The sequence below is a fragment of the Etheostoma spectabile genome, chromosome 5 (assembly GCF_008692095.1).
Source record: "Etheostoma spectabile isolate EspeVRDwgs_2016 chromosome 5, UIUC_Espe_1.0, whole genome shotgun sequence".
In the NCBI taxonomy this organism is placed as follows: domain Eukaryota; kingdom Metazoa; phylum Chordata; class Actinopteri; order Perciformes; family Percidae; genus Etheostoma; species Etheostoma spectabile.
The window spans coordinates 25,298,912-25,309,773 of record NC_045737.1 but is presented as its reverse complement, the minus strand read 5'-3'; the positions used below and the strand labels follow the sequence as shown (position 1 = coordinate 25,309,773).

Genomic DNA, 10,862 nt, shown 5'->3' with positions numbered 1-10,862 from the left:
CCATCCATCCATCCGCTGTTTGTGTGCGCAGATAATGAAATACATCTAGTTCTGACTTGTTTACTATGGAGTGGATGCGGATGATTGTGTGTTTTCAGGCTCCAGGAGAACACTGATTGGCTTGTGAGGTCTGGAAGTTATTTCAGGTTGCAGTGAATCTGCTGGTATTTCCTGGATTCACTCAGCAGACAGAGAAGCTGCAGATTTGTTGGTGGAACAGGAACACACTAACATGCAGGACTGTCTTTCAGCTGTTTTCTGCAAACAAAATGTCCTGCAGACATTCACAGGGTCTGCAGGACATGAACAGAGTCATTAAAACAACATGGTCTCAACAGTACACTCCAGTGCTGTGAGCTACACATTCACATGCAGTGAAGAACAGTGGAACTCAGAACCAAACATGGCAATTTAAAGAACTCAATTAAATTAGTACACGGTACATATGCACACAAAATATGAATGTGCCTGTCAATACATTACAATTCATTGAAGAGAATCTTTTTCCTGAGACAACAAAGAAACAAAAACGTTAATCACCATTTTATTAAGAGTTTTTCTGGGGAATTGCATTCCCCAGGAAAAACAATATAACACAGAGGTTATGGCTCCACTGATATGTTTTCAGTCAGGATTTTAACAAACACAGATATGGTGGAAATAAACTGATGAACAGCCTTTTATACAGCAGTGATCTGATCTGCTGTCTCACTGCCTGTACCATAGCAAACATCCATGGTCTGAACAGCAAAAAATGTTTCCAGTCTGACACACACACACACACACACACACACACACACACACACACACACACACACACACACACACACACACACACACACACACACACACACACACACACACACACACGTGTCTGTTATTGCTTTGAATCTTTTCACAGTAAAATGTGTTTTTCATCCTGGTTGGATAAAATTTTGTCTGTAAAGAGTTCTGCTGTTTGTTAAAATAACATATAACATATATATAAATAACATAACATATCTATGAAAATAACATGCTGTATGGACAAAAGTTTGTGGACAGCTGAACATACAGCAAATGATTGCATTTGCTCCTATAAAGACCTGAGTGGGAGCAGCAGAAAAAGAAACAGTGTACATATGTGTAAAAGAGTTTCCTGTGAGGTGTAACAGTAGTTGGATAGAAACAGACGATGACATACATGGTAAGAAATTACATTATTGTTGCACAAACCTTTTTTTCTTGTTAAACATTTGTCAGGCCCGCAGCAGGGCCTGTGGAACTTATTATCACTATGTATTATTTACATATTGTGTGATGTGTGAACTGGATTTGAAGCAATTTAGGATGAAAGGTAAACGTCTGTCAAAGAAACGCTGTGAGAAAGAATTTCAACTCTGGACGATATCAGAGGGCAACAAAGGGTTGAGATGTTGGAAAACAAAGTTTCTGTTGGTTAATGGATTCACCACATGTTGGTTCAGCTTCCTCACACATAATTCATCACTGATGGTGCTCTCCGAGGAGGTTTAACTTCCTGCAGGGTTTTTAATCTGCATAATGTGATTTATTCCATGTATTTGATGGTCAGTGAAGCATCAGCACAGAGAGGAAACACAAATACTAGATTTTTTTTTTTTTTTACATTTATTTACGGGATAAAGTTAGTTTCACAGTGACGGAGCAGACAGGAGACTTGGGCTCGACCCTGCAACATCAACAACACGTTCAACATGCTGAAACACCGTGTCAACACCCGCTGTGACATATGAGTAATGTTGGGACACACTAATACACAATAATAATAATAGTAATAATAATACCGATGATATAATGATCCACATTTTAATATGTTGGTATATTGCTGGAAACAAACTGGCCCGAAGCAGAATCTCCATCTGATCATCTGTCCTGTCAGAGCGTCTTATGTGTCCACCAGTGTGTGCGATGATGCGTTTACTGTATTTGCTGAAGAAAAGCCAAACAGTTGCAGAAAGTGACCTCATAACCTTGGTCAGTAAAAGTCCTGGTCGTAGTCTGAGGCGTCCATCAGCTGCTTCATCTCTGACACACTATTGGCCAGGTAGGAAGACAGTTCCGCTGACAGAGAGACAGAAAGACACAGACAGAGAGGAAGAGAGATAGAGAGACAGAGACAGGTGTTCATTTTCTTGACAAAAATTGTGAAAAATACATGTGAAGAAAATATATGTCTATGAGGCTACTCTTTGAAACACAGCTCGAGTCTGTCTCACCTGCTCCCAGTACTCCCAGTACAGCAGAGGCCGACACTGACCCCATGTTGTTACGAGCAACACAGCGATAGGTTCCTGAGTCCTCTGGACCCGCCCCCTCAATCTGCAGCCAACTGGAGAGCTCAAATTTCAGAGGACCGCCCCGAGACTGAGGATGGTGAGACAGGTAGTCAGACGTGAAGGTGGTTTTAAAGTATTCTGATTGGCTGATGTCTGTGCTGCTTGCCTGGACTGAGATGTGGGGGTCGTCTCCGGGCAGGACGACGTCTTGGCCCTCCTTCCTCCACTCGACCAGAGCCATCGGGAATGCAAAGACCTCACAGAGGAAAACCAGACTGCTGCCCGTCCCATTCACCTGGCTGTGAGGGGGGACCTTAATGATGGGTACTGATGGACACAGAGACAGAGAGAAACAGATAGAGAGAAACAGGAAGGCAAAAACAACAGTATAATGACGAAATGTAACTTCACCCAAACACAGACAGAAAAATGAAGAAAACTTCCCAACAGGATGTTGGTTCAACCAATCAACCAATGGGTGTTGTCAGTGTTTTGTTAATAGAACGTTGACCCTTTCACTTTCTGTCTTCACTTTTACATCAAAGTTAATTGTAAAATTTCGGTCACATGAAAATGTCTTGTTCAGAGTTCAGTTGTACTTAGATACACTCTGAGAAGTCATTTTGTTTCAAGCCTGCTTTTTGCTGTCCAAATATTAGTATCCCAATTACTGTCACAGTTAATGTGAATTACGAGGGCACGTTGCACACAGCTGCTTCCCAAAACTCTTCTATGGTGAAACATCCCGTAATAAGTGGTTGGTTTGTAAAAATGTGGACAGTTACCCACATTTCCCAACAGGGCAAGCTCTGGTTTTATTTTTAGTGCTGTCATTGTAAATTAAAATAAAATATTCCGCTTTGTATTCATTTAAGACAATATTGTAAATTCATTGTCTACAAGAAGTCACAGCAAAAGGAATGTGTACATTCTTTAGGAATATTTTTTTCCACAAAATACCAAAAAATAGTTTTGGGGGAACCAAAATCAGAGGCAGAAAACCTCCAGACCAACAGGAAACCAGGTTCATTCAGGATCTCAGACTCAGTGTGAACAGGAAGTGAAGAGGAAGGATAGCAGGGCAAGAGATATTGTAATCCTATGAAAGAGAGAGAGAGAGAGAGAGAGAGAGAGAGAGGGAGAGAGAGAGAGAGAGAGAATAAAAATTAGAGTAAAACCTCTTTCAATGTTGAAGGTCAAACTGCTGTTTATTTCTTCTCTCCATTAAAACTGAGGAATGTGCTGAAAGATCATATGTGTGATTATTGTGGCCCTCACCAGACCAAGCCATGCTCAATAGAGTTGAGATGGAGCGTTGGTCTGGGGAGTCTGCTCTGTACTTTCTCTGCACAAGAGGCGTGACCAATGGGCATTGTTCAAATGACTCTGTACGCAATTGGAAAGTCCTTTAACCAATCAGACCAACGATCCGGGTGACGTGGCAGCAACAACGGCATCAAGGTGTTGCTGCGCTTCGGTGGCTGCTATGTTTAACGCAAACCAGAAACTGCTTGGTCGCTTCTCTATCGTCATTGTGTTAATTCCACCAATAGCGCCGCCAGGTAGATAAGCCAGTCTGTGATTGGTTCCCGCAAAAATGTGAACTTAAGCAGGAGAATTAAACATGCAGGTTTCCAGACCGAGCTGCAGGGCGAAATCAAGAGCGTAGCTCCCATGGCGCCATTTTAATTCTACGAAGCCATCACCCGCCGTTAGCATTCCATTGACTGCCATTCATTTTGACGTCACTTTGACAGCGATTAACTTTACATCTGAATCTTTTAAAGACTCTATTTGTCCACTGTTTATTTCTAAAGAAACACAACAATGTATAAAAGGCTCCGTTACCTTTTGCCTCATGTTATGGCTCTGTAGCAGACGTTTTTATAAAAATAGCCTAACGTTTGTGTCATACCCACGCGTCTTGCTGTTGAATAGTAGAGTAATTACTGTAAGAGTACAGAATAAGCTCTCAGACAGTTTTGACTTATAGCTGTTGGGATTTAATTAATGTTAAGTAGCATTTTAGTTAGCAGTAGTAAGTCTGTGCCTATGTTATCTCCTTACATATACCTACGCTCTCCGTGACTGCTGATTGGGAATGATTGAGATTTCTCAGTTGGCGGCTGCGCGGTAACGCTCAGAACTCACCGGAAAAGTGCTTCTTATAACCTTCACTGGTCTCCGTCCAGAGCAACGGGATCTGTTGGTCCATTTCTTTAACTGTCTTTGTTCAGAACGCGCAGCTCCTATGGCGCCATTTTGATGCCAACAAGCCATCACCCGCGTTCATTTTGACAGCAAATAACTTTCCATCTGAAGCATTTAAAGACTCTATTTGTCCACTGTTTATTTCTAAAGAAGCACGACAATGTATAAAAAGCTTCATTTTCTTGTATCTCACGTTATGGCTCCGTAGCAGACATTTTTGTAAAAATAGGCAATTGTGTTGGTTGTGTCATAAACACGCAACTTACTGTTGCATAGTAGAGGAATTACCGAACAGTACAGAATAAGATTGCAGGCACTTTCAATTTACATTTGCTGTATGGGGTTAATTACTAATGTTAACTAGCATTTAACTAAGTAATAATTAGCCTGTTCCTATGTTATCGCCTAACATACACCTACACTCTCCGTCTCTACAAGATTGGGAATGGGAATTGGCACAGCTACCAGAAGTCTTACAACTTTCCGGAAAAATTCTGCTAATAGCCTTCACTGATCTCCGTCCAGAGCAACGGGATCTGTTGGTCCATTTCAGGTTACAGGTGAAGATCAGACAGAGTTTAATGATGAATCGAGAAAAGAGGAGAAGGAGGAGGAGGAGGAGGAGGAGGAGGAAGAGGAAGAGGAGGAAGAGGAAGTGGAGGAGGTGGAGGAAAGTAAAACAGTGTTGGAGTGTTTCTCTTCAGACACTGGCTGTTTGTTAGAACAGAGCACAGAGACGGGTGGAGCTCGGAGTCCGAACAGGGGGGGTCACAGTCAGACCTGATCCCCTTCCATCAGTTTACAGATGCTAACAGCTAACACTGCTCTCTGAGCTAAGAGGCAGGTATCCTAATTGAGATAAAGAACATGTTCCACTCATTACTTTGTAATTTTAAAAAGTTTGACACAAAAACAACTTTTCATGTTTCTTGTCTGGAGTTGTAATCGGCCATTGACAAAGTGGATGTGAAGGAACAGACAGAGTTACAGACAGTGAAGCTTGGCAGCAGGAGGAGCAGACAAAGTAAATGATTGTAACAGCTGGAAACATGAAAATGACATCTGCCTTTTGTTTGGTTTCTCATTTTGAGGTAGGCATCCTTTACTTAATCTAAATAAGTAACTAAGTTATTTGTTATAGGCTAGGCTTAACTGAAGTAGTTTTTTTAAATGTGTAAACTGGATATTGTCATCCCCTCAGGGAGACAGACAGACAGAGACAGACGTCCTACCGTTTTTGCAGGGCCCCCTCCCTCTGGTCTTGAGCCCTGGTTTGGAGAAAGCGGCCTCTCTGAACTGACACATGTTCATGTATGTCACTCCATCAGTGCCACACACCGCCTCCTGCTCCTCACACACACACACCTCCTCCACTTCATTCTCCTCTTCTGCGGGCAGCGGGTCCACCTGGCACCGCAGCCCGGTCCCGCAGAGTCCGTAGAAAATGCTACGGTCCCCCGGGTCGCAGGCTTGACCTTCCATGTTTCCGCACTCCTTGCAGCAGCCGCAGGAGTCCTGCACCAGGCCGGCCCGGCATCCCCTGGTCTCTGGGCACAGGTCCGGCTCACACAGCCCGCAGCCCGCAGCCCCGCCGGTCCCGTTCCGCCCCCCACCACCTCCCAGCTCCTCATCCAACCGGTCGTAGTCCAGCAGCGGGTCGGTGAACTGCCCAGGCGGCTCGGTGCTGAGGGCCGGCAGCTTGTTGGGGAAGGCCCGGCATGTGTGAAGGTAGAGAAGGATAACTAGTCCTCTCATCCCCAGCATTTTAGTCCGGTCTGTGAGTTCCGTTTGGCTCCAAACACCGTCACTGCACGGGTGATGCCGGGTCGGCCCGGTAGGCTACTTTCTCGGGTTCAACGCGACAGAACAACCCAGAACCAGAACCGTAGTAAAAATGTGTCTGTCGGCGAATTAAAAACCCGACACTCACATTCCTCGCCGACCCGAACAGCGAGACCAGCACGAAAACCCAGGGAAACTCGGAAAAAGTTAAAGAAAAGGTCAACTTCTCTCTGAAACAACCTTTTTATTAGTTAAACAACATAGGAAACGGTTTTTATTTCAAAGTTAAAAGTTTGAATCTGCCTGAACTCATCGGAGGTTTAAACAGCTGAGCTGCTCGCGCTTCTCCGCAGCACACAGATTGGCACGAGACAACCACGTCAAATTTGCAATCATAAAACTATCAACGTCCGGTCACATCCTTCAAAATAAAGTCCTGACAAATGTGTTTTGGGCTTTAAGTAGGACATCAGTCCTAAAGGAGACGATGCCGTTGTGAAAGTCAATTTAAATCTATACCTACATTTTGTTCGCTCTAATTATTTCTCCTGTCCAAACAGGCCTACTAAGGAAAAGATCGAAACAATGTCAATATTGTGATGGGGGACAAAATCCACAGTCATGTATTTACGTAGCCCCCCTGGGGTCAGTGGAGAAAAAAAACTAAACCGTGCGCACGGATTCATAACAATCCGTGCTCACGGTTTAATAAACGTAAGCAAAGTAGGACATGATATTCACAGATTAAAACTTTTGGGATCAATTACCTTACAGCAAAATTAAATTAAATCACAAAGGACGCATCTTTCCTAACGTAGTAGGCTAAGGTTAAAACAAACACATTTTTACCAAACGAGCCGCTCTCCAACCTGGAGAAACAAGATTGGTCTCTATTAGCAGCTGGCGGTGCTTAGGACCGTCTGTGAACTACAACACTAACACACAAAAAATATCTTAATTTAATGATAAAATAAAGGTAGTGTCTCCAAGCTTATGTTTAACAGTAAGTTCTGTAGCACAACTACAGGAGGAAACAAGTTAAGGTAACTCCATCTTTTATTTTGAAGGCGCAGCAGTCTTATTTCCGGTCTTGTTCTGTCTTGCCTGACAGAGTTTTGAGGACAGTAGCCCGTGGCTGTATTTCTGATGTGCTCCCTTTAGCACGCACAGCAGCAGCAGCAGCTGTGCGCTCGCGCTCCCTTCCCCCTGCCTGACGTGACAGCTGTTTAACTCATCATCAGGTTTTTGAAGTCTGGAAAGGTTCCCAGGGTCCTCCAGGAGGTTTCAGGTCTCTTACAGGGAACCCTTTGAGTTTTCCAGGAAGACGTCCTTAAAGGGGTTACGGGGGTCTATGAAGGGGTTCTGGTCTACAAAGACATTACAGGGTTTCTGAAGGAAATTCTTCATGGTTCATGAATAGGGAATCCAGGAATCATTGAGGACACTGATAATATATTTTAGGGGTTCCCTGGGGTCTATAGGAGGTTCTTATAGTCCATGGGGTTTATGTTTTAAGTTGATTTCCTTAGAGGGGGTTCAATGGTGCTTGAATAAGCTTAAATTATGTTTTTAGGTGTCCTAAATTTTCTATGGTCCCACAAAGGGGCTTTCACAAGGACCCCGTAGAGGTTCCAGTGGTCTTTCAAAGGAAAGGTTATTGGTTGTTCCATGGGTTTTTTATTTTTTTGGGTTTTTTATTAGGTAGTTTTTTTTTACCAAGGCCTTAAGTAGGCTCTATTGTCCTGGGTACCTTTTATAAATCTTTTTAAGACTCTCCAGTCTTCCTTAAGAGAGTCTTGTAATGGTTCTTGGGAAATAATGCAATCTGGAACATTTCCTGGGTTTTGTTGTAGTTTGTCTGGGTCCATGATGCATTTCAGGGGTTCTGGTGGTGCTTGCATGAGCCTCCATGAAGTTTTTAGATGACCTTGACTTTCTGGGCTTCTACAGAATAATTCCCAGAGGTATTTTTGGAGGCTCCAAGCATCAATCAAGGGGTTTCATTGGTTCTTGATGGGATCTTTGAGGGATGTAATGGTATAAAGTTGCGAGGTTCCGGGGCTTTAGTTCTCTAAGACTTGGTAAGAAGAGATCCTTGAAAGGGTTCAGGGATGGTTTTTGATGAGAGTCCTTCAGCATATTCCAGAGGTTCTTTGAGAGTGCTTTGAGGAGCTTTTTAGGGCATATCTGTGCTTTGTTGAGAAGGTCCATGAGTTCCTTGAATGGATTCTAAGGTTTTTTAGGGTGTTCAACAATTCTGTTAGGATGTTCAAATGGTTCTATGTTCTAGAGCAGATTATTTCATTGCATTGGCTCTTGGTGTATAGTTTTTCTAGAGGTCATTGAAAAGGTTCCAATGATTTTTGAATGGCTTCAAGGATTCTTTGAGAATTCGCCAGGAGTTCTTGAGGGGCCCTGCTGGTCTAACCCCTTGTGTAGGCTTTGGAAGGCAAGATTATAGGCCAATTTATGCACCTGCGTTAAATTGACGCTGTGGGTAAGTACGTAGGTAGGCTACGTGCACATATACATGGACCCTACGCCGGACCCTAAGCCGGACCCTAAGCCGGACCCTAAGCCCCCACATTGTAGCCTGACGTGCACCTCTCAAAAAATGTAACTACACGTTGCGGCGACACAAACCACAACAACAGTGATTGGGCCACTTGGCCGTAAGTGCACAAGTATAATCTTCAGGCCCCTTACGTGGGCTACAGCAAAAGCTCTTCAAAAGCCCCAGCAGAAGCATGACTCCACCTTAATGGTCTCTGAAAGTACGCAAAATGCAGACGCATCAAACTACTCTAGATAGATTTTACGCAAATTATTTTGCAAGTCCAGCTGCAGTCTGAGCGTTGCTGCTAGAGACACTATGACATGATGACAGGCGCTATAGAGAAAGCTGAGCCCTTCTGTTTAAGTTCACTTCTTCACATTATTTTTTGGGCATTTTCAGCCTTTATTTTTGATAGGACAGCAGAAGACATGAAAGGGGAAAGAGAGGGGAAATGACATGCAGCAACGTGACGCAGGTCGACATTGAACCCTGGCCCACTGCGTTGAGGAGTAAATGTCTTGACGTGGGCGCCAGCTCTACCAACTGAGCTATCCGGGCGCCACTGTTTTGGTTTCACTTCTGATCAAAATAACCACGGCTGACTATTTTAATGAAGCTCTTTCTGAACATGACCATATACTTCAGCATATCTACGAGACTTGGTCATTTCTTCATTTAGACACACATCCCATCGCCTACACAGCATTCCTACTCAGATGCACGATACTCTCATTAACTCTATCTTGCCCCCTTGAAGACTGAGCCTTGTTTACCTGCTCCGGTGCATTAGAATGCACGTTCAGTTGCCTATGCTTGAACCATGTTTCAGAGAAAATGTTTTCCTTTGTTTTCTGCTCCCCATAAACTCTAGTGATTCCTCCACATTCTCCTCAGACTCTTAACTTTAAACACTCACTGATTTTATTTGTTTGTCTGTAAATCAGCTGGTTTGTTTTGTCACTTTTATAGATTCACCACTTCAGAGTGAAACATTGAAAATAAACCAACGTTGGCAGAGTGACGACCAACTGTCAGACAGAAATAGAGCCGTAATGGAGGGTTTGTTATGCTTCAGTCTGCTCACTGAGTTATTTGGTGCTCAGCGCTGTACTTTTCCCTGATGGGTGTAACAACATGTCTGCTGTCAGACACGCAGTCAGCACTTTTTAGCTGTTATTGTTGTTGAGACTTTTGGTAGATTTCAGAGATTTTGTGTTACAATGAGTCTGAACCTAGTGTTTTATATTACTGTCAAACATGTACTTAACTTTGTACTTTAAGACGTTTATGAAGTGTTGCTACTGCTTCAAATGTATTTCTACACATGGGACCTATAGTGGTTATTATTATTATTATTATTATTATTATCATTATTAGCACATTATAATTATTAACTAAGTCTTTATATTTATTAAAAGGTCAAGTTGTCAATGTTAAGATCTCACATTACTTCATCATGGACTGGTTGTTTTACACAAAGCTTATGAATATTGGCACGGTTTTATTGAGTGATTTATCATATTTAGTACACTTTGAAAACAAATTGTTTTCTGACTATAAAACCATTTATGCCCACCGAATAGAACTTTTATTCAAAAAAATATAAAACCAGAGTTTAGCAGACAGGCAAAGCAATCAGAGTTTTATTATGGTAAATTCTAAAGGTGGGAATCACCAGACGCCTCCCGATACAATATAATATACCCAATACTTTTGCCACGATACAATATTATTGCGATTTTAAACATATGGCATTATTCTGCGATATATTGCAATTTATAACCTTCTACTTTTTCCCAATTTCAAATGATGTCCCCAAAAGGAAACTTTGTCAACTTCTGTTTCATCTAAAAATAAAATTTCTCTGTTTGTTCATCTCACTTCAATTGTACTGCAGCAAAATGGGATTGTCAAGCAGACAAACTGACCATCTCGTACTGTATATAATAACAGATTGATACTTGGCGCCTGTGTATCAATGCAGTATTGCCACTGAAAATATTGTGTATCGCTTC

General features: G+C 42.5%; 1 protein-coding gene across 1 annotated transcript; it reads right to left on the bottom strand.

Annotated features, from left to right (window-relative positions):
* Positions 1-1,611: 1,611 nt before the first annotated feature.
* Positions 1,612-6,671, bottom strand: kazald3 (Kazal-type serine peptidase inhibitor domain 3). Its single transcript, XM_032516710.1, has 4 exons — positions 5,741-6,671; positions 2,464-2,624; positions 2,238-2,385; positions 1,612-2,082 (listed from the first exon to the last, which is right to left on the bottom strand). The coding sequence occupies exons 1-4, from the start codon at positions 6,270-6,272 to the stop codon at positions 1,997-1,999; spliced, it is 927 nt and encodes a 308-aa protein (XP_032372601.1). The 5' UTR covers positions 6,273-6,671; the 3' UTR covers positions 1,612-1,996.
* Positions 6,672-10,862: the final 4,191 nt, after the last annotated feature.

Coding starts and splice junctions, on each gene's coding strand:
- kazald3 (XM_032516710.1), bottom strand. CDS start 6,272: ATGCTGGGGATGAGAGGACTAGTTATCCTTCTCTACCTTCACACATGC. Junction 2,625..5,740: donor GAGGGGGCCCTGCAAAAACG/GTAGGACGTCTG, acceptor TGTGTCCATCAG/TACCCATCATTAAGGTCCCC. Junction 2,386..2,463: donor ACCCCCACATCTCAGTCCAG/GCAAGCAGCACA, acceptor CACCATCCTCAG/TCTCGGGGCGGTCCTCTGAA.